The 23,276-nt window shown below is 52.3% G+C and overlaps 1 protein-coding gene across 8 annotated transcripts in view; it reads left to right on the plus strand.

The window, feature by feature from the left end:
• DLGAP4 (DLG associated protein 4) overlaps positions 1–23,276 on the plus strand; it is a 192,913-nt gene that overhangs the window by 137,383 nt on the left and 32,254 nt on the right. Inside the window, exons 1-2 of one of the 8 annotated variants that reach the window (XM_027620692.2) lie at positions 8,361–8,442; positions 8,759–8,884. The exons of 3 other annotated variants lie outside the window; for them this stretch is intronic. Coding sequence is in view for 1 of the 5 variants with exons in the window: in XM_027620689.2 (XP_027476490.1) it covers positions 8,382–8,442 (61 nt within the window). In the remaining 4 variants the exon portion in view is untranslated. Of the gene's footprint in view, positions 1–1,847; positions 3,140–8,251; positions 8,443–8,534; positions 8,885–23,276 lie in introns of those variants that run through there. 4 more of the 8 variants (XM_027620691.2, XM_027620693.2, XM_027620689.2 and 1 more) reach the window with 4 other exon arrangements.

Genomic DNA, 23,276 nt, shown 5'->3' on the forward strand with positions numbered 1-23,276 from the left:
CTTTCATCCACCTAATCTCAGTAGATCTTATACAACCCTGGGAGGTCATCACTATGCTTGTCATCCTTGTTTTGCAGAAAGTGACTTGACCAAGGTCATTCTGGGATTCACTGGCTGAGCTCATTTAGTCGACCAATACTGGAGTGCCTGCTGAAGGCCAAGCAGTGAGCTGGCCCTGGCACTACAGTGGCAAGCAGAGCAGGCTTAGAGACTCAGTCACTCACCTGCCGGCGTCCACAGTATCAGTTAGATATAGCCAAGACCTAGCCCAGCACTCCTGACCTGAACACTGGGCTCTTTCCTCTGCAGACCCCTACAGTTTGGGCCTGTGGCTTAGGTCTAGACTGTTGTAGCCCGTGAGCCCTCGACCTAGAGCATCATGGTAAATCAAGCCAGGGCAACAAACAGTCTCTGCAAACTGAACTTCCAAAGTGACAAAGACGTCTTCAGTAATGACTTAATTATTAACAAGAAGGTGAGGAAGGGCATCTCAACAGAAGGCCATCTGCTCCTTCTCTTGGGGGCGGGGGGGGCGGGGGGCAGCGGGGAAAGTTGCCTGAGGGCTGCTATACCTAAGATCCTGGCCTGAATTTTGTCTAGCCTCCAAATATTTGATTACAGTCAGCACAGGTGTGGAGCCCTGTGGCCATGTGCTGAGCTGGGGACCCTCCCTTGCCTCCTTTAATATTAAATGAGATGAAATAAAGGCAGATCCTAGGATTTCTGGCCCAGCACCCTCAGGTCCCATGAGTGGGAACCAAGTGTAAGAGAGGTAGGGACCTGTCAGCATCTCCTGTTGAGAGAAACAATCCTTCCTCTTTCCCTGTCTTACCAGCCTGGCATCATTTCCCCATGCTCCCTGTAGGAACTCTCAGCTGAAACTGTTCCACATTCAAAGCCCTCTTCAGATCCTCCCTATACCTTAAGGCCAAGTTTTTCCTGAGTCTTCTCTGACATTGTCCCTCCTGCCCAGAGCCCTGCAGTGTCCAGCCTGCCTCCATCCACTCTCAGAGGCTGGCCACCTGCTCTACAAGGCGGGAGCGGCAGCCTTTGAGGAGCCTTCAAAATCCAGATGCCTGGGCCCTGCCCCCAGGGACTTTGATTCCCCGAGCCATAGAGAGAGGTTTCTATGGGTAAACATTTTGCTGGAGTTATTTTTATGTATAGAAACTACGTTTTTATTGAAAAAGCAATACATGTATGTGTTTAAACATCTCAAACTGTAGAAAAAAGTGCCCAGTGAAATATGTCTCTCCCACTCTCCACTCCTAGAAAATCACTATGAACAGTCTTGATGTTTCCTTCCAGAAATACTCTTCATATGCAGGCAGCTGTGTCAATAACATCCCTTTCTGTTACACAAACGGTAGCATATTCTCGCCCTACAGCCTACCATTCTGTATTTTGTCTTTACACAAGTCTCTGTTGTAGATGCACACAGGTCCATGGCCCCCTTTTCCATGACCGTGTGACAGTCACACCGATGGATGGACCACCAGTCGTTTGTCCAGTCCTCTACTGGAGGACGTTTAGGTTGTTTCCAGTCTCGCTGCTGTGAGCAGTGCTGCAGCAAGCACCCTTCCCCACGTGTTCGTATGCGGGTGTGCCTGCATGAAACTTGTTACAAAGAGTCTGTGCACCTAACATTTTGTGAGATATTTTGAATTGCCTTTTGCATTCTGAAAATGTGTATTTTTAAAAAAAGTACCCTGCCTTCCCTAGATTCGAGTTCATTTCCTTAGTTAAGAATGAACTATGCTAATTTGGCCCAGACAGGGAAAGGGGGTTGGCCAGTATCACTCAGCAGTCCCTGGCAATGAGGTATTTCCAGAGTAAGGTGTAGCTGAGAGGAAGTGAGGAATGAAGGGAAGAAATGGGCTGGAGGGGACTCTGTTACAGGTACCTGGGGACCTGTTGATGACTTGGTCTCCAGGGAGAAGCATCCCCCCACCACACACACACACTGCATCCTCGTTCCTGCATTTCTTGGGTGTGGCCTGCACCTGCTTGGCAGCTGTGGGGCCGGTGAACTCATTCATTCAGCAAATATTCACTGAGCTCCTGAATCCCAGTGCAGGCTGGGCAGTATGTCCCTGCCCTTCTCTGAGCCTCAGTTTTTTCATCTGAAAAGTGGGGAGGTTCATCTGTGCCTTTCTCATGTCACCAGGCTAGTGGGAAGATTTGGTAAACCAGCCAGTGGGGAGCCCCCATAAAATAGATTATAGTGGTCTTAGCTAGACACTGTGCCAGGCACCCTGGAGTTGCTGAGTCTGATGTTAGTTCCAGTTCTGGGTGGGCTGCCTTCAGTCTTAGCAGATGGCCTGGTCTGTCCTCAGATTGGGAATTTGGGGGCAGCCGTTGGTGGGTGTCTCCACTTGCTGTGCCAGGACAGTCAGGCTCATGCCTAGGATGCCTTTGCTCTGCCCTAGGATGCTGGAACTCTCCAGGGCCCGCCTCAGGATGAAGGTGATCAGATGACAGGTGAGGAAGAGGTAGTCGGAGCCAGGAGGGTCCCACACCGAGGCCAGTTTTGTCTCCTCCAAGCCAACAGAAAGGTCCTTTAGTGTCCTTTACAGGGCATTTCTACGGCTCCCTCTCTGCCTTCAGCGGTGGTAGGGATGAGGAAGGAGAAGTTCTCTAATTTTTCTAGTTCAAGATGACTAGTTTAAATCACAAGCCTAGTTCCTCCCTCCCATTTTATCAACGGGAAAACTAAGTCCTGGAGTTGAGGGCCTCCTCCCAGGTGAGCAGGCAGCCTTAACTGAAATTAGAAGCCAGGGGTTCAGCCCTCTTCGGCCTTACCTCTCCCCATCTTTCCCACATCGTCCCAGTCTTTAGTTTCACTTTGGGGTTAAAAACCAAAGTGAAAGAGAAAGGCAAAGCCGGAAGCAGCTGCTTCAGACCCAGCCCAGGCTGGGATTGGCCCTGGGGGACCCAGGCCGAGCTGGCCTCCCAGGAGGGGGCCGGCCTCTTCTCCCTCTTGCTCTGGAGGCCTGGCAGTGGCTGGGAGCCCAGTAGGGCCCCACAGGAGAGGCGCCAGGCTACAGACGCGCTGGCGTTGTGGCCTGCCGCTGTCTGGAAGACGGCCGGTCGGACGGGTTCCCTGGTGAAAGTCAGCCTCACCCGGGTGTGGTCACAGGTGAGGAGCCTTTTAAACGCCCATCCTTCCGGGGCAGGGCTGAGCTGGGCCTCTGCTGGCCTGGGGAAGAAATTCTGGCTTCCCAAAACCAGCTTTCACAGAACAGTTCCACTCTTCCTGAAGGTAAGAGCTAGGGCCCTGTCTCCACTGTGAAGACTTTTAAACTTTCGGTCACTGTGGGGTGGGCACTTACCTCAACTCCTGGCGGTTTCTTAAGGACCCAGGCGGCCTGAAAGCCTTTTGGTTTCTTGGTTCTGGTCCCAGCCCCAAGAACTTGGCGAGGACAGGGTTTGGGGGAGCAGGAGCCGTGGCTTCTCCCTGAGTTTTTAGGTGACCTCAGGCAAGATCCTCTCCAGCTCTGGGCTTCAGATTCCCTATTGGTTTCTTGGCAGGAGGAGTTTCTTATAGCTCTGCTGTTCAGTTGAATCAGTTTTGGTCCCTTGGAAGCTAGCGAGTATCTTAACACCTGATTTGGTTGGCCTGGGTATTTCAAAGATTAGCTGTTATCGAACTCGCTGAGGTCTTGAGCTCCTATTTCTCTGTGCTTTTTCTAAGAAAATTCTCAGACTTGCCAAAGCAGATACAGTATCAGTCTTGTTGCTTCAACAAATACAATTTCTGTGTACCTCTCTTGTCTGCACAATCACAAGGTCCCCAGACACAGAGCCATTTTGGTTCAAGGCTGCTCCCTGAGGGCACACACTGAGCCCAGGGTGGGAGATCGATCAGGTGGGTCCTCGGTGAAGGACTGCATTGATGATCCACACCTGGCCGTGCTGCCTCTGGAATGCAGAAAGCTCACATTGATGAAGCCCAGCTGTAAGGCTGAGCCAGGCACTGGGGGAGGAGCCCAGAGGTCTCGCAGACCTGCAGTCAGGAGCTTAGGTCTAGTTGTCCTACTGCTGGGGTTTAGATCCTGGGCCGCCACCGAGAGCTGTGAGACCTTGGGCAGGTTCCCTAAACTTTCTAGGCCTCAGTTTCTTCACTTTCAAAATAGAGGTGATAATATTACTGACATTAATTTCAGTGTGAGGACAAGAGAAAAATGTGTGTAACGCACTGAGCACAGTGTCTGATACAGAGGAACCACTGAAAAAATGTTTGCTGCTATTATATCCAAGGGGAGAGAGAAGACTTGAAATAGCTACAGACTGTCCATGTCCCATGCCTGGAGAGAGCGATGTAGGTGGACTGGATGGGGTGTTTGGAAGGACACCAAGTTATTGTTTGCTAAGTGCAGGGCTCTGATGGGGACTCTGGAGTGAATCAAGGCAGGCTTTCGGGAGGAGGTGGCCTTCAAAACCTCAGAAGCTGGGTAGGATCCGGATGGTTGGAGATTTTGAGGGAAAGACACCCTAGGGTATGGATGCGCCCTTTGTAGGGGAGAGGAAGGTGTTGTGGGTCGGGGAGGGATGGCAGGGGTTGGCTGCCCAGGGGCCAGGAGAGCTGAGATCAAGCTAGAATGCCTGATCAAGCTAGAATGCCTGCCGAGGGCCATTAGAATCCATCAGGCACTCATGGCTGGGCACTCAGAGCCAGAGCTTGTCTCTGGAGGGTCATCACTCCTCAGGACGGTTTCCTGCTGGGGCCCATTACTGAGTGTGCTGTGAAGAGATTTGTGAATTCCTGCCTCTCCTGGAACTTTCTTGCCTTCCCGGTCTTCCTACACTTCATGACATGGTATTGCCCTGCACAGGGGTGTGGTAGCAATCTGGAAGTGCCTGCCTGCCTGGGGGCAGTCGTGGGCCAGGGGCGGGTAAGAGGAGCGGGGCTTGTCTGACAGCACCTATACAAGCTGGCTGCCTCCGCTCCTGCTTCCCCTGCAGTTTCCTCAACGGAGACACACATATCCGTGCATGGGGACAGCCCGGGGAAGGGGGTTTGGGTTCATCCCAGCCAGTTCCTCCCTCCTCACCACCCAACCTCCAAACAGCCACCTCTTTTTCCAAACGGTCAGCCATTCCTGTGCTCAGAGAGCCCGGCGCTGAGCCCCGGGGGAGGGGAGAGAACAAGACACACTTGGTCTCTTTCCTCAAGGAGCTTGTGTCCAGCTTGGAGTCCCCATCCCAGCAGGTGACAAACAGGAGAGATACTGTCTGCTTTCGAGAAGAGCCCTGAAGGAAACAAATAGATGCTGAGAGGGACCTATTGAGAGAGGATGGGGAGGGCAAGTCGGGGAAGGTGAGGTGGCCAGTGGGAAAGAGGCAGTCTGGCAGTGGGAACAGCAGGGGCGGGTCAGGACCCTCAGGTGGAAAGTGTTTAGCATATTAAGGAACAAGGAGTGATCTGCAAGGTCAGGCAGGGCCTCATCATCTCAGGGACCTTGTTTGCTCTGAAGCAAACAACTTTGCCCTGTAGGAGCCCAAGGTGTCAATGGGTTGAGGTGTTTTTGGTTTTGTTTTAAAATTAACATGGGGCGCCTGGGTGGCTCAGTCGTTAAGCGTCTGCCTTCGGCTCAGGTCGTGATCCCAGGGTCCTGGGATCGAGCCCCGCATTGGGCTCCCTGCTCCGCGGGAGGCCTGCTTCTCCCTCTCCCACTCCCCCTGCTTGTGTCCCTCTCTCGCTGTCTCTCTCTCTCTCTCTCTCTCTCTCTCTCTCTCTCTCTCTCTCTCTCTCTCTCTCTCTGTCAAGTAAATAAATAAATAAATCTAAAAAAAAATTAAATTAACATCAGAACTCCCAAATACTTACCTTCTGATTGGTTTTCATACTAATCCCTAAGTCATCAAGAAAAGGCTTCTTCACTCTATTTTTTTTAAAGATTTTATTTATTTATTTGACACAGCGAGAGAGGGAACAAAAGCAGGGGGAGTGGGAGATGGAGAAGCGGGCTTCCCGTCCCTGATGTGGGGCTCGATGCCAGGGCCCCGGGATCATGACCTGAGCCTAAGGCAGACGCTTAACGACTGAGCCGCCCAGGCGCCCCTTCAGCACTCCGTATTTATTGCTCGCTTCCTCTCACATACTCCCTCACAATTCACGAAGCTTTGTTGCTTCTTCTGGCGGTTTGTTTGCAGTTATTATTGCTGTTTTTAGAGGTGATGGAACAGAGAGGTTAAGTGACTTGCCCAAAGTCACACAGCTTAATCAAGATTTGAAGTTTTCGGTCACTGTTCTTTCTATTCCACCACACTACTGTGTAAGAAGGCCAAAGCAGAAGTTTCTATTTCTTTTTAGCAAGGTTGCAATTCTAAAATGATCACAGTTAGGGCGCCTGGGTGGCTCAGATGGTTAAGCATCTGTCTTCGGCTCGGGTCATGATCCCGGGGTCCTGGGATCGAGCCCTGCATTGGGCTCCCTGCTAGGCAGGGAGCCTGCTTCTCCCTCTGCCTCTGCTTCTCTCTCTCTCTGACTCTCATAAATAAATAAATAAAACATTTTTAAAAAAATGATCACAGTTAAAAAAGTTTTGGTATAGAATGATATTATAATAGTAATTGTGTCCAGGCAATGAGATTAGAATGACCTTCCCCTCCCCCTATTTTCTATAGTTAATTCTTTTTTTAAACTTTTTATTTCCACACACTCCCATCCAACTCTTTTCCAAGGTTCTGATACCATCACTGTCCTTAAGGACTTCGGATCTTCCTTATTTTCTATTTGAATTCTTTGTTTTTATTTCTCTTCCTTGAATGTCTGAAAAGAGAATGCAGGCAGGTCATAGATCAGCCTCTGCTCACAAACACATTTAACTCAAAGCAGAAATTTTTAAAATTTATGCATATAGGAGTTTTAAATACCTTATTCTGTCACTTTTGGATTTGGGGTGTAAAACAGCAATTTGATAATTCGGCTCATTTGTAAGGAATCAGACTCTTGCTAGCCCCCCCCCCCGAGCGATTTGGGATAAAGTGTACCTAACAACAGTTTGCCATCTTATCTGTTTTGAAGTGTACAGTCTAGTGGCAGTAAATACCCTCACATTGTTTCACAATCCCCTTCTCCAGAACTCTTTCCATCTTGCAGAACTGAAACTCTTCACCCATTAAACAAAAGCTCCCCGTTCCTCCCTCCCCCCAGCCCCTGGCAACCACCATTCTACTTTGTCTCTTGGATTCGACTCCCCCAGGTGCCTCATTCACAAGGCCGTCTTAAGAGGATGTATTTGAAAAGGAGGTTATATGATATCTCTGAACAATGAAGTCTTTGGGTGGTGATTAATTCTCCCAGTTAATGCACACTGCAACTCACAGCTTCATGTGACCGCGTTCCAGCAGAGTTAACAGGCTGATCATCTCCTGGGAGGACTTTTCTTCGCAGAGGTAGCCTTGGTTCCAAGGCCCTGTGGCTGCGTGGAACCTGGCCACAGCCTCCCTGTAGAGGTGGGATGATAGGATGGGGAAGGCTGTGGATGTAATCCTAGGACCCAGGCACAGTTCCTCAGCTGCTTACCTGCTGTAGGATTTGGGCCACGTCCCTCCACCTCTCTGAGCCTCATCTTCCTCCTCTGAGACAGGACAGTACTTTCTGTCATGTGGACATCCCAAAATCAGTGAGATAGATAACGGACTTCCCTTGGCAGTTTTGAGGATCCTAGCACAGTGTTCAATTGTGATTAAATGTAAGGGAAACGGGACTCCTGATCCCCGTGTTACAGAAGCAGCAGAGACTTAGAAGTGGCGTGACAGGCCTGAGGTCATTCAGCACTTTGGCGTCGACCCTGGGCTGAAACCCAGCCACCCTCAGTCACAAGCAGCTACTGTGGGTTCCTCGGTGGTCAGTCTTTTGATGGGTAGGAGACTGTGAAACAAATAGTTGCTTTCCCATCTTACTGGATTGAAAACATTGCCCAAGAAACTCTCTTGTTGGTGGGCCCGCAGGGGAGGACACAGGGTGAAGGTTTTGGTGGGGAGTCATGGATAGTGATTCTGCATCATGGGAATAGAGTCCTAAAGCATTTCTGTGGTGATCATCTTGCCCAGGGACAACACAAATCTTGTACTTCGCAGTTACTTCCCATACTAGGCCTGTGGCAAACATCAGTCAATCACAGGCAGTCCCACTGAGCCCAGACACAGCTCCAGGATCCTTCTTAACACAGGCAGGTCCTCCCAACCACCTGGAAGGAGCGCACCCAGTGCAGCCAGTGCGATCTCCAACCTAGTACGGTCCCCAGCTTTTACAAACAGGTGGCGGTCCTGGGAGGGAAGGGACTGCTTAAGGGGCAGGTGATGTCACAGGTCTCTTTGTGAGAGCAGAAAAGGGTCCTTTGGCAGGACAGCCCAAAGCCTGGAGAGGTGTGATGAGTATGCTTGCAAAAACATCGCGGCACAGCAGCTCCCAGAGGGGTAGAAGTTGTCGAGGTAAAGTCCACCTTCTTCAGGTGCTCTTTGCGGTGCTGGCTTGGGCTTGAGGTCTTTGTGGAGGCGCACTCTCCACCAGCAGAAGGAGGAGACCAAACTTGTCTTTCTATAGCGACTTCTAAGCTTTGAGGGAATGTGTGTGCAGTCTTGCTCGTCAGTGAGCTTGTGTTTTTACTGTTTGTGAGACTGGATGCTCTGAAGGTTGGGTTCTGGAGATTGAAACCTATAGGGTTTGCACTCACTTAGCAGATAGAATGTGACTTGCTGTGTGACGCTGAGCAAGTCCCTCAACCTCTCTGGGCCTCCGTTTCCTCAGCAGCACAAAGGGAGATGGTGAAAACATATCCTGAGGGGATCAAATATAAGATGCAGGTGTAAGGACCTCGGACAGTGACTGGGCCACTGCAGTAGCCACCAATTCCTGAGCAGACCCTAAACACTGGTAATTATGACTATTAGCCGCTAATTTTAACCCACTTAGTACCCTGTGCCATTGTGGGGGCAGGGTTCTATGGGCAGGGCGGGGAGGTTGGTGACCTTCACTTGGGTAGGTGGTTCTTTCAAAGAGATCTCCCCAAATGTCACCATAATGTGCTTTCAGAGGTGGTTGGGAAAAAATTGAGCAGGAATGGGTCCGGGGGCATGAGGAGGGAGCCTGCAGTCACGACTTGTCCCAGCGCCTCTGTCTTCTGCTTGCCAAGTCACTTCTTACAGATTTTTTTCTACTTGCTGTGTCCTCAGTCTTCTGGGGGAAGGCCCTGTAGGCCTGTACCACTTTTGGGGTAAAGTCAGAAGCAGGGTCCTATCTCCTAAATATCAGCAGACATTTGCCTGGGCACCTCTTCTGGGCTGGAGACAGGGTTATAGGGATGGAAACCACATAGCCACTCCCTTCAGGGGCCTCAGGGTCTAAAGGGAGAAGGAGAAAAGCAAACAGCGCGGAGGGCCTGGAGCACATCTAAACATGGGGCGTGGACCCAGTGAGGGAGCCAGTCAGGCAGTCAGGGAAGGCTCCTTGGAGGGAGCCATGCCGGAACTGAAATCTGGAGGAGGCGGCGGAATGAGGGAGGAGGTAGGGTGTTGCAGGCAGGGAGCACCCCTTGCCGAGGCCTGGAAGCTGAGAATGTGATGTGTTGGCGTGAAGAGGGTGGTGGGGAGAGAGGGCAGCTTGGCAAGACAGGGACACCAGTGGTCACCAACCAAAACTATCAGACGGTGATACACGTATGGCATGGAGGGGGGTGGGCAGCTGTGGGTCCTCACACAGGGCACTGAACCCGCCCTCCCCAGCCCCTGGCCTGTGGAGTGCCTCGGCGGGGCTGGGATGGGGCAGCGGCTGCGTGGGCCCCTGCCAGGCCCTTTCGCACCTGCATCCCAGACACTCAGAGCAGTTCTAGGGCAGGGGGCAGGGCAAGTGGCTATTGGTGGCATGTTATAGATGAGAGAAACTGAGGCCCAGGAGCCTAGTGGTACCATGAGTGAGTGCAGAGCTAGTGCTCAGAAGCAGGTAGCGGGTGCTGACGGATCTCCTATGCTGAGGGTGGGCGTATCATCTCAGGTGGGGGCGCTGTGCTGCCAGACTTCCTGGAGGAAGGCATCGTAAGCCCTGGCTGTGCCGAGGCCCTGGTGTTAGTCCTCACATCATTTCCCATGTAGCTGGGCTGAATGAACATTGTCCTCTGTCTCTTTTGCTTGTTGATAACAATTCTCTGGATGGGGGAAAAAAAAAAGTTCGAAGTGTGAATGTCATACACACACACGAATGATATCTGATGTCCCGTCCAGAACTGGGTGTGATGTAGGAGGGCAAAGAAAGAACAAACACCTCAGGCTTGGACGGAATCCGAAGGGTCACACCCATGAGGGCTTGTGTCTTCTCCCAGCGGCCATCATGCCTGTGCCTGGCCCTGCTGCACCCTTCTGAGCAGCTCTGCCCTTTAGAAAGTGCCTCCTTATAATGCAGAATCTGGTTCCCCTTAACAGCCTCACCTTCCTGTCCCCACTAGGGTTGTAGTGTGATGACTTGGAGCACATGTGTGTGCGACATCTTCTAGGTATTTGAAGACAGTAGCCATGCCTTTCTGAATTGGCTTTCTTTTCCAGAACACTGTCCCAGTCTCTCCAAGCCCTCACTCGTGTTGAACGAGGCATGACTCGTGTACACATGTATCACACCCCATCTGTGGCACATCTCTGACAGGCAGCACTAACCAGTCACAGCATTCGTGATCAGTCAGTCCCGGCTTTCTCAGGCTCCCTGTGGCCCCGCACAGCAGAGGAGGCGTTTCCTCGCCACCTCAGCATTTACTGCGAGTTGCCTCAGCACAAGGACTTACGCGTCCTGGATCATCCTGCCTGCCCAGGACCCAGCGTGGGACTTCCCCGCTGTAAAATAGGCATTTGTCATCACGGATGGATTTGAGACTTCTGCCCATGTGAATTGCCTTTTCCTCGGGCTCCAGTTGGGCAATGCCCCTTGTCCAGAGTCGCCAGCATTACCCATGGCATCATCCCGAGTTCAGTGGGGGCTGCTCCCCCTGCCCCGCCCCGGTCCTGTCCTGTACCTTTTCTGTCAGTGCAGCCTCAGGCCATGTCTGTGGTCAGCAGGAGTCGCTAAGGCATTTTCCCACGTGTGCTGCTTCCTTATGTAATGGTCTAACATGGGATCCAAACTCAAAATCTTAATATAAGCTCTGAGGACTAGGCCCTCTCCCTTCTTATGTCTCTGTCCCCGGGCCTGGCACCAAGGCAGGCGGCACCGCCAGTGGTGACCTGACCTGAACCCAAGGTTTTCCCCATTCAGTTCCACCCTGTTTGTTTCATCCCATCTCTCAGCTGCCCAGGCTTCTTGGCTCCTGATCCTGTCACCCGATATACCACCTGTCACTCTAGGCACAGTGAATGAGCCCGTTAACACCTTCTTTCTATTCTGGGATCCTCTCGGTCATTCAGAATGACGAAAGAGGCCAGCAATTCGGGTGCATGGGGCCTGGCAGTGTCTGGCTCTGGACACGGGGGCCTGTGACAACTTATAAAAAGCCAGGCTTTTGTGACTCATCACCAGGGTTTGACGTCAGCCCTCCAGAAGTAAGGGTGGTTTTTTAAGGCTTTTTTTAAGTTGTATTTCCCAGACTGGGCTCCTGAGACCTTGGAAAGGCAGCAGTGAAGCCCGCATGCTAGAGCCAGTACTTGAAAAGCCAAATCGTGGATTCTCCACACCCCCCTCCGCCAACTCTCCACCAGGCCAGGCAAGGGACTGTACACATCAGCTTTTTACACAGACTGGGGCCACAGCAGCCCGTCACTCTGGGTATCATCTCCGCAGCACCCCCTCCTAGTGGTTATAACTTTGACATACAACAAGAAAGTCATGATTCAGTAACTGCAGCTTGGAAGCTGCCATCTCTTTAAAGCTCGGACTCCCAGGGGTGGTGGTAATAGGTGTCCTGGGGGTAGGGCAGGGGCCCCTGAGCAGAGCTGCTGGCAAAGTGGACTCCACAGGCAGGTCTCAGAGGATAAATGAGATAGCCAGACGATGTTTGTGGCAGATTCCAACACAGAAGGGATGAGGAGAGTGGCGCCTGGCTGGCCCAGTTGGTAGAGCGTGATCTTGGATTTGTAATTTCAAGCCCCACATTGGGTATAGAGCTTACTTAAAAATAAAATCTTAGAAAAAGAGAGAATGGGCGAGGAGTGAATGTTGCCTGACAGGTTGCTTACCGGATACTTTGCTGTAATGGTAGAAGTGGATTTTGAGAATAGCATGCTATTTGGGGTCCCCTGGTCAGGGGCTGGAGGAGGTAGGGCTGCCTTCCTGAACGCCTGGAGCGTTCTCCAGGCTGGGAACCTGAAGGCATCTTCCTTTCTCAGTCTGGGGAGAAGAGGGACACACCCACACTTAGAGCCCCAGGCAGAGGCCCCTGCTCTGCCACTTGATCCTCAGCACATGTGCCTTTCTGATCCTCAGTTTCTTCCTTTGTTCTATGAGGAGGCTGAAGTCATGTGGTGGGTCTCGGAGTTCTGTGTGGGAATTCCATATGGAGAAAAAATGGGAGTCAAAAAGGCCTTCCTCATTTCCCCCCTGGGGGCCCTCAAAACCTGGTTTGAAAATTACGGGCATTATTATCTCCTAGGACTCTGGAATTTGGAGGCTCCTAATCCCAGCACCCCTTCAACCAGCTGTGTGACCTCTCTGGGCTTTACTTTGAAGCTGTAGTGATAGCCAAGCTGGGGAAATCCTGGGTAACTGGGGAACCCATGTCAAGGGTTCTGGTGTTTCTGGTGAGAGGGCCAGAGTGTCTGGGACCACACACCTGGAGGAGAAGGGCCTGAGGAAGGGCAGTGGGCAGCAGTGGTCACAGGTGGGGGTGGGGGGGGGCACCTTTTCCTTCCATGTGCTAGGGTTCTGGTCCAGGGGGCACCAGGCCTCTGGCCAGCAGAGCCAGAGGCTGCCACCTTCTAACTTACTCAGGAAATCATCAGACCCTGCTTGAGGGCCCCAGGAGCAGAAGCCCGTCTAGGTCGTGCCTGGGGAACTGGCCTGGCCGAGATCTCAGCCAGGTGCTGCTGGGTGGCACCAGACTCCAGCCGTGGGTATCATGGTGCAGTAGTAGCTACAAGCACTGGTTCTGGGATCAAAAAGGCTGAGCTCAGATCCAGGCTTTTCCACTGTGCGACCTTGGGTTGCAGAGACCTGCCTGCCACCTGATGTGGCACATAGATCTGTGACTGCTGGAGCAGTGGTCCTCACTGGCTGTGTGACCTTGGGTTGCTCACTTCTCTCTGAGCTTCACTTTCTTCCTCTTTGAAACTGGAACGGTCGGCCTGGTAAAGAGGTAGTAAGCTGAAACCCTTAAAGTGCTCCATGCTAGGCCAGCTCAGGGCCACCCTCAGCCAGGGGAGGCACCCTGGAGCTTGTGAAGTCTCCCGACCCACTGCTTCCCGTCCTGGAAACCCAGCTGAGCTGAACTCTGGGTCCATCCGGAGGGCATTGTGTAACCTTTCCTCTGCCCCTCTGGCCTGAACGTGTCAGAACCCTCGCACACCCTTGCCCCAGCTGGGGTGCAAACCGTGCTTCTGAGGAGCAGGAGCAGCTGTCCCCGGGGCAGGGGGCAACCAAGCGGGGCCCTCTCAAACAACTGCTCCAGGCCCATGAAGGGGGTTGGCCATCTGCACTCCGGACCCTGTCCTCTCTCCCCACCTGTGCCCTGGTGCCAAGAACCTGAAGCTGGACCTGGCCTGCCGACCAGAAGGGGCTTTCTCTGCTTTCACCCAGCCAGACCTGAGCCACCGTCAGAAGTACCTCCTGGCTGCCTTAATTTCAAGGTTCCCAAGGGTGTCCTGCCTTTCCAAGGGGGAGGGTCTTGCAGACGGAGCAGGGGGAGAAGGAGCAGGGGAAGAGGGGCTAGAGCTCCAGAAAAAGCAAGGAGGTCTGAGGACTGCTGCTCCAGCAGTCACAATCTATGTGCCACGTTAGGTGGCAGGCAGGTACCTGCACAGTGTTTTTTAAAACTTTGACAGAACTCATTCCATTTAAAAACATAAGGGTTTTATTATTATTTTTTTAAGTCCAGATTTCTGACTTCTGTCACCCGGTCTCCACATGGCAGCTGTGGACCCAGAGGGGTTAGATAACCAGTCTCCTATAGACATTTGAACTTGTGACCCCCATTCAAGGCCAGTCTGCTTAGTTTACAGCTGGGGAAACTAAGGCCCAGAAAGGATCAGGTCCTGTGCAAGGGACACTGGCCCACCACGTCCAGTGTTGAGTTTAGAACCTGGCACCTTGGCCTCATAGAACGGAGCTTTTCTATACTGCCACTTGAAAAGCCTGCTCCCTCATCTGTAAAACATCAGTGATAATTATCTCCCCTCCCAGGCCTATGTCTGGAATGAAGTAGCACCTGGGCAGGACTCATTCAGTAATGATCCTTTTAAATCTGAACTTGTGATACGCCTGGCCTGGAAAATGTTGCTGGAAGCACCGTTTACTTTCTCTCTCTGCCAACTTTTAGGAATGGTTATTTTCAAACAATTTCTGACACCCATTCCTTAGGGTTTATTGAGCTCTCATTCCCACAGCCTTGTTACCCAACCTCAAGCAGTGTTGCTCAAGGCTTTACATCCCACCAGACTGTGTCCCTGTAGTGTGCCTGCATGTGTGCATGCATGCGTGTGTGTTTTGGGACTGACCTAAAAGGAGCTCAAAGCCCTGGCCCTGGGCATTGGATTCCAACTCAGACTCAGGAGTTGATCATTTTGCTTCCTTGAGCCTCAGTTTGCCTAACTGTCAAATAGGGGGCTGTTCATTTATTCAGTATTTACAGAACCCAGCCATGTATTGGCCTGGTGCTGGGAAAGCGTTGTAATTATACAAGATATTGAGGGTCTCCACCCTCAGGAACCTGTATTAGATACTCAGGATCCCTTTCTGGTAGGAGAACGACAGAAGACAAGTAAACCAGTAAGTTGATGAATGCATGAATGAAACAGGGTGGTCAGAGAGGTCCTATCGAGGACCTGACTCCTGAGCAGAGACAGATCAGGATGGGAAGGAGTAGACATGCAAAGATGAGGGTGGGGATCATTTCACAGGTTCAGCGGCCCTGAGGTGGGCACGTGCTCAGAATGTTTGAGAACAGCAAAGAGGCTAGTGCAGCTAGAACAGAATGAGCAAGGAGAAGGTATAGGAACCGAGGCTGGAGGTGGGGGGACGGGGGGGCCAGTTCTTATTGTAGGCCAAAATGAGCAGTGTGCCTTTTATTCTTCATGGAGTGGGGAACCTTTGAAGGCTTTAGAAAGGGAAGGAAGTAGTCCATTTTGTACTTTAAAAAGATTCCTCAGGCTGCTGTTGGGAGAGTGGTTGTGAGTGGGTTGGGCCACTGACAAAGCAGAAAGGCCAGAGGACAGAAAGTGGCAACCTAGACCAGGCTGGTGGGGGTAGAAGCCAGTCTCTATAAAATGTGCTTTTGTGGGGGAGGGGCAGATGGAGGTGGATGGGAAGCGGGGGCATTCCCAGGCTTCTGGAGTGTGTAACTGAGTGCATGAGGTCCCCGCTCTCTGAGAGCAAGGCCATTGTGGGGGAGGAAGGGATTCAGATTCATTCTGGACACTCTCAGCTTGAGATGGCCTTGGCACTTCACGTGGAGCTGCCTGGTGCACTGGGCTATTAAGATAGGTGATCTGCCCTCCAGCTGCTGTCAGGTCTGGTGCTATAAAACCCTCTGACTGCAGGCCAGTTGGGAGGGACTTTATGAGGGATACTGCAGGTAGGAAGAAGATGCCTCTGTTCCTGACAGCCCCAGGAAGCCAAGGACACAGCCCTCAGGCCTCCTTGCCTCGGTCCCTGTCTTCCCTTCACCGGCAGCATTACCTCAGTCCTACTTGGCCAAGCCATGCCTTGCTCACAGAGGATCCCTTCACGTGAAAGCCCCACGTTTCCTTGCCACTGGGTGACTTGGGTCTCCAGGAGGTGATCACTCTCTCCTTGATCCAGAAACCATGGTAACAGTAGTTGCAGGGGCCCCGCCCAGGATTATAAAGCTTCCAATCTGTCATCTCTTTGGCTCCTACTCAGGGCATATTGGGTATCACACCCCATTTTCTGGGTGAAATCATTGATGTGCCCAAGGGTCATCTGGAGGCAGCACCCTTGGTGCAGTGGGTGGGAGGCATAGGGTAGTAGCCTTCCGGCAGCCCAGGTTTAAGTCCCAGCCCCAACACTGCCTCTCTGGGAGGTGAGCTAGGGCGTTGTTCCGCCCCTCTGAGCCTCATCTGTAAACTGGAACAGTGGCAGACCTACCTCGCATGCACCCATTTTAAGGATTCAGTTGGCTGGAGTGCAATCCATTCTCCTTATTTGCAGTAGTTACATTCATGAAGTGTGACAAACACTGAATTAGTGAATGCGTTCTGAATCATGGCTCCTGGGGGAAATCGAGGCCCTGCAAGACGTTGGTCTCATTTCCACCAGCTAATCAATACATAACCTTGTTTTCTGCGTCTTTCTGTTTAAAAATAATATACTGATGGTTTATTAACATTGAATTGGCCAGTAGCACTATGACTCATGCCTGCACAAGGCTTGTTGGATACCTATTTTCTCCATAGGCACATCACTGCCTTCAGTGCTATGGAGAAATCACCAACAGAAAGAATAAAAATGTGAAAAACATACTCCTAAATAGACCAGGAAAAGCACACTGGTTTACAGTAGGAGAGCTGAAACAAGAAGGCAGGGTGTCCCCTTGTTCAAGCTTAGCTAAGAAAGTGTGCACTGGGTGGGTGGCTCCGCTTCCCCGTGCGTATCTGGCAGTGACCACAAAAACCCCGTGAGTGTTGGTTTCGGAGTTACAAACAAATGTTATCAAATAGGTGAATTCGGATAGAGTCCCGAGTCATGGGGACTGACTGTGTATGAAGCCCCTGCTCAGGCCTGGCCCAGCCAGTGCTCGGTAAGGGCCACTGTTGGCATCGGAACACTACGAACGGGAGCGCATCCTGGTTTCTGGACTGGACTCCGTGAATGGGACCGGGGCTCCCTGAGCTTTGTTGCTTTGTCTTCCCCAGTGTGCCACGTTTGTGACCTCTTGGCTCCTATGCACATTGGGGTCCAAGGCAGGTGTCGTTTCTGGAGGCCCTGAAGGCCCCCACTGAAAGGTTTGTTCTAAGTCCACTGGGTGAGTTGTGGCACCATGGAAAGGTTTCAGACTAAGCCATGATGTGGTTGCATTTCTCAAGTGGCCGACCAAGGTGGAGGAGGGCCTGGAAAGGCAGCACAGGAGGTTGGGGGCCAGGGAGAAGCAGTCTGGGTGTTCTAGGGGAGGCTGGCTCTAGATCAAGGGGACAAGGAATGGATGGGAGAGGCAGTTAGGAAGCACCTGGTCCTGGGGAGTGGTGGAGGCTTCCCAGGAGGACGTTGGGGTAAGAGGTGCTGCCAGGCGCTCTCGCTGGAGTTTGGAATTAAAGTTTGACGTTGCGAGCTCTGAAGGCACAGCGAAGGAGGTAGCTTCCAGACCGACACAGTGGGACCGTGGGGTCACGTGGGCTCAGCAGGAATGTGGCTGTGAGAGGGCAGTCTGTCCCTGATCCTGACCTTGCTGCTCGGGATTACTTCCCAACTTCCCCTGTTTCGGGAGAAGAAACAGAGGGATGAAGGGAGGCCTTTGAGGCTGGTAGGTGGAAGCCTTGAGCTGTTTTTCCCATAGCACCCAAATGGGCTGCCCCGTTGAGCTGCGTCATTTGACAGGTTGCTCACTGGTGAGAGAGGGCAGGGATCCCATAGGCCCTCAGCCCTTCCTCTGACAAGCCCTTTCCTCAGCCTGGCAGGGCCAGCAAAGGGAGTTAAGGCAGCTCTGGCTCTGAGGCCAGCGCTGTCTGTCCTCATGGGGCTGACGTGGGCCCCACGGCCTCTTGTCAGGCCCGCTGCAGTGGCTCCCACACTGTCTGGGGCCCCCTGCACCCACTGTCCTTCAGGAGTCTAGACCTCTTCTTCAGCTCCCCCGCCAAGCTTGGGCCCCCGGTTGCCAGCGGCAGGAGGGCCATGCTGGGCCTCCAAGGCACTTGTAGGGGGCTGCCTGCCCGGGGTGGCTGCGTCTGTATCTCTGGGGAGACGGAGTCACAGCCAGTCTGCTGAGTGTCTAAAGCTCTATTTGGTCATCTTGTTACACGTTGACTTAAAAAAAAAATGCAGAAATAAATTCATTCTGACCTATAGAGTTTGCTGGATAAGATCTTGAAGCAGAAGGCAGAAATGAGACAAAGGGAGCTTCTACTTAGAAGAAGCAAGGACTTGTGTGCTGTAGGGCAGGGAGGCTGGGCTGGATGTCTGGGGCCGGGGGCAGACTGCACGGAGGAGGCCTTGCACAACCGGCTCCTGTATGAGCCTGGGCTTGACAGACTGGCTGGGCCGAGATGGGGGCAGGGAAGCATGCAGCTCCTGGGGTGGGCGGGGGGTGGGAGGGCCTCCGGGTGCACACTGCTGTGGCTCAGCTGGAGGCATGTTCACTCTCTAGCTTCCTAGGCAAATCTGAAAGTTTTCCAGAGTGAATGGACAAAAAAGTTGGACCCACGTGTCATGTTGTTATAATAAATTGTGGCACAAAGAATGTCTCCCCTGGGCAGGGAGGGCCACAGTCCCATCCTGGAGGATGCAGTGCTTGCCAGGTCCAACACCTTGGGTCTCTGGGGGCACTTGTGCCCCTTTAAAGTTTAACTGGCAAATGATGATTGTGCTGGATCCTGGGCTGGGTCCTGGGCTGGTGACACGCATGGGACACACAGTCGGGCACGGCCATAGCCCTGAGTGTTCCAGTTGATCCACAGAGAAATGAGAGGGGCAGACTGCCTGGGCCAGCAAGAGCTTGGGGCGGAGGGACTGGCTGAAGGACCCGCAAAGGGATTCTGGTAGGCCAAGTGCATGTGCAAAGGCTTGGGTGCATGCAGAGTGTGGTGTGTTTGGAAAAGCGTACATTCGGTTCTCTGAAGTTGGAAGGGCCGTGCTAAGGGGGTGGGAGGACAGGAGATGAAGCTGCAGAGATGGGTGGTCAGTTGGAACCAGGCTTTAGAAAGGGCTCCCAGTAGGAGAGGAGACAAGAAGCTTACATACTCCAGTGTTGGGAGCCTTCGCTAAAGCTACATGATCTTGACTTGGGGCAACTAACAGGTTTTTATAGCAGGGATGAGGTTCATTTTCTCATTCGACAAATATTATTGAGAGCTTTCTGAAAAGCCTGAGGTAGTACCCTGGGCCTGGGATATGACCTGCTGTGCCAAGACAGACAGAGTTCCCCCCAACAGCCCCAAGCCTATAACCATCAACAAATAAATGCCTAAATGAGCGGATGACAAATGTGACAGGGGCTCTGACAGAGATGCTGGCTGATCTGAGAGTAGAGGGCAGTCAGAGGAGACCTCTCTGAAGAAGGGACACTGGAAGCGTGAGGAGTGGGGACTTTCCAGGTAGAAGGAGCAGCGTGTGTAATAGCCCCACGCTGGGAAGAAGGGCAGTGGGGGCAAGGAACACAGAATGGCCGGAGTGTCCAGTCCTGGGCCTGTTTTTCATCCTCCTGCCCTGGGGATAGACAGTGCTCAGAGCTGAGGGATGCCTGCCACCCAGGGAGCCCCCCAAGGCCCTGAAATCCTCCCTCTTAGTCACACCACTTATCTGGCTGTGACTTGTGCCCCAGGAGACAGAAAATCCTAGATAACTTCACCTTTCCTCTTATCACATCTTAGCCATGTGGCCTGGCCCCTTGCTAGTTCACTTTCCCTCTGAGCGTGTGTCAGCAGGACTCTGGACCTGGACAACCCTGAGCGAGAGGCTGGAGGGTTAGTCTTCTTTCTGGGCACCCCCACTGTCTCCTGACGGGGATACCTCTTCCGCATAGGTCACTGCACACACTAGCTCCTTTAGGCCAGTGATAGCACCACCCCACAGATGGGGACAAGGACCGTGATGAGTCCCACAGCCTCAGCCAGGCTTAGAACCCAGTTCTTGCTCTGCTGGGTGCTGTTGGCCATTGGCTTCAGCAAACTGCTCTTAATGTCTAGCTTGTGCAGGAAAACTTCCCCAGGGTTGGTCAGAGAACCAGCCCAGCCTCTCTGACCAGTGACCCCAGGGGTAGCTCACCACCCCCCACCGCCACTCCAGGTCTGGCTCACTCTGTACCAGAAACTAGTAGGAGCCATGTCAGCCCTGGGCCTGAGCCTTACTCTCTGTGATGTAGCCTCTGTAATCCCTTCCTGTGGCTACCAAATTAGTATAAGACAGAGCTGGGATCTGAACTCCGGCTTGTCTGGCTCTCTGCTGCCTTCTGGCTTCTCTGGCTCCTTACCATCAAAGGAATGACTCTCAAATGGTAGAATTTCAGGCAGTGGAGAGAAGGGATTTAGAGCAGGAATCTCTCCTATCCTTGAATGAGAACCAATAGGAAAATGCTTTGAGTGTCAAGGGCCGTGTGAATATGGTGTGCTACCACCTGGGTTAGAACTCCTCCCCACCCACTGAACAGATGGGGGTACTGGAAAGTCCAGAGTGGGCCAGAGACTTCCATGAGTAATTGCCAGGGCCTCTGCCTTTAGTCTAGGCCCTTCCTCCTCCAGCAGTCCGATCTCAGCTTGGGCATGCCCCCGGCAGACGGGCTCCAGAATCTAGCAGGATACTGTGGGGCACAGTGATCAGTGCAGCCCCGTCCTAGCAGGGAGGGGCCTAAAGCTGGGTTAGCAGAGTGAGAGAGGCTGCGCAGCTGAACGGATGCTGGTTGCCACTTGCTGTGAGCAGCTCTGGGTAAGTTATCTGACCTTTCTGAACCTCACATGCCCCATCTGTAAAGCGGGCACAATCCTGTCCCCGCCTCACAGGGTCACTATGAGGTTTAAATTACAAAGCCATAAAGCTGCTGAGTACAGCTCAGTGAATGACCCAGCTTGGGGCTGAGCCTGTGCCTCATGGCCAGCTGAACACAGGAGCCCCTCTTCCCCGAGCAGGCCCATCCCTTCTCCCGTCAGGCAGTGCATGGAAGGGTCATGCTCCTGTTGACCACAGCCCCACCTCCTCCCTGCCCTGCCTGTCTTCTTCTGCCCATGGGCCGCCCTTCTCAGGCTGAGAGTGTGTCTGGACGGATCCCTCCCTCAAGGCCTCAGCAGGACTGGGAAATTCTGAGCAGAATGGGAACTGAGTGCTCCTGGCTCTGAGCTCCCAGAGCTCTTCGTCACCTCCTGACTCAGACTTGAGGCCCGGCTCCCAGGCTCTTCCACTGTGGCCTCTGTTACCGTTCAAGCACTCCTTTCATGACCGATTCTCTGCTGATGAGACTCCTAGCTTTCCTGGAGTCTATACAGGGCCTGGCCTAACCCATTTGTCGGATGAACCGACTGATGGAAGGGCTTTTTAAATTAAATTTTTTATTTTTAGGTAATTGCAATGTACATACAGTTTTAAGAAATAATAAGAGGATCCGATCTACTCTTTTCCCAGTTTCCCTCAATGGTATAATCTTGTAAAACTAATATAATATCATAACCAGAATATTGACGTAGATACCAGCCAGCCGGTCTCACTCAGACTCCACCATTTTCCCTTTACTCGCTTTGTGTCCAGTGCTGTGCGGGTTCATGTGTCCACCGCCTGTCCCCACTTCTTAGCACACGGAGAATCCTTGCCGCCCTTTTATAGCCACACCCATGTCCCTCCCAGCCTCTGCATCACCCTCTCCCCTTCGTCTCCCCACCAACCAATAATCTGCTTCCCATCTCTTGTAGTCATGCTGTATAGTATGTACCTTTTTGAGATTGCTTTTTTTCACTTGGCATAATTCACTTGCGATTCATCCAAGTTGTTGCTTATATCAGTAGCTGGTTCCTTTTTATTGCTCAGTAGTATTCCAGTCTGGATGTGCCACAGGTTGTCAAACCAGTCACTGAAGCGCATCTAGGTTGTTTCTAGTTTCTGGCTAGGACAGATAAAGCTACCATGAACACTCATGTAGGAGTTCTTTTGTGAATATGTTCCCATTTCTGTGGGATAAGTAAATGCCCAAGAGTGCAATTGCTGGATTGTATGATTAGTGCATATTTAGCTTTAAAGGAAACTGCCGAGGGGCTCCTGGCTGGCTCAGTCAGTAGAGCGTGTGACTCTTGATCTCCGGGTTGTGAGTTTGAGAGCCCCTAAGTAATAAGAGATTCTTAAAAATAAATAAAATCTTCAAAAGAAAGAAACTGCCAAACCATTTTCCAGGGTGGTGGTACCATCTCGCATTCCCAGCAGCAATGTATGAGTGATTCCGTTTCCCCACATCCCCACCAGCACTTAAGTGTTGTCACTGTTTTGTAATTTAGCCATTCTGATAGGGCTGGGTAGTGATTCTCACAGCGGTGGACGGATTCTGCTGTGCCTTGCTGGTGGCCCCTGCGGCACCGGGCCTGGTTTTGTGGGTTTCCGCTGGGCCATCAGCATCACCCTGATCAGTAGCCCCTTGAAGGCAGAGCTTAAAGTCACTCAGGTAGAGGTTTGTTTTAATCCTCATGGGGGAAAGGGCATTTGGAATTAAGATGCTGAGAAAAGCTGTCAGGTCTGACCCAGCCCGTCACAGCAAGTGGCGACTGCTGTTTGAACAGCACCTTCTGTTTCAGACAAAAAGTTGGGCATTTAATAAGAGGCCAGCTGTGGGTCTTCAGCGTTCTGTGCCCCTGCTGTGGGCCAGCCCCAGGCCAGATGCGTTAATTACATCTGGAATTCAGAGATGACCCCAACTCCCACCCATGGTAGGTCCTGGTTCTCTGAATCATGGTGGAGAGTGGGGAATTGGACCAGGTACGGTGGAGTCTTGAGGGAGGCCGACTGGTGTATGGGGTTTCCACATAACTTGGGCAGGGGATAGCAAGATGGGGGTAGGGTTAGCTGGACCCTGAAGGAGGTGTTGGCCTTTGACCAAACCGAGAGGGCGCGTCCAAGCAGAGGGAAGGTAGAGGAGGAAAAGTCCAGGGGGAGCAGTAGGTCTCTCAGTGAGCTTTAGGAAGCAAGGTTAACATTGCTTAGCATTCTTGCGCTCTACTCTGCTGTCACTGTCTCCCCTCGCACTGGGTCAGGCTCTGTCACAGCCTGTGGCACCATGAACTTTATCATCTAGCCCATGTCCCAGCTGGAAAATACCTTTGTATAGGACTACGAGGTGGAGGATGTCTTTAGTCCATGTTGGCATCCCCAGCTAGACTTGGCCTTGGGCTAGTAGGAGGGTAGGCAGGGCCTGTGTCTGTCTGTCTTGGTCATTGCTGTCAGCTCCCCCCCCACTCTCCTGCTCCAGAAATCCTCCTTGAGGGAACAGCTGAGGCCAGAG

The sequence above is a fragment of the Zalophus californianus genome, chromosome 8, assembly GCF_009762305.2.
Source record: "Zalophus californianus isolate mZalCal1 chromosome 8, mZalCal1.pri.v2, whole genome shotgun sequence".
NCBI lineage: Eukaryota > Metazoa > Chordata > Mammalia > Carnivora > Otariidae > Zalophus > Zalophus californianus.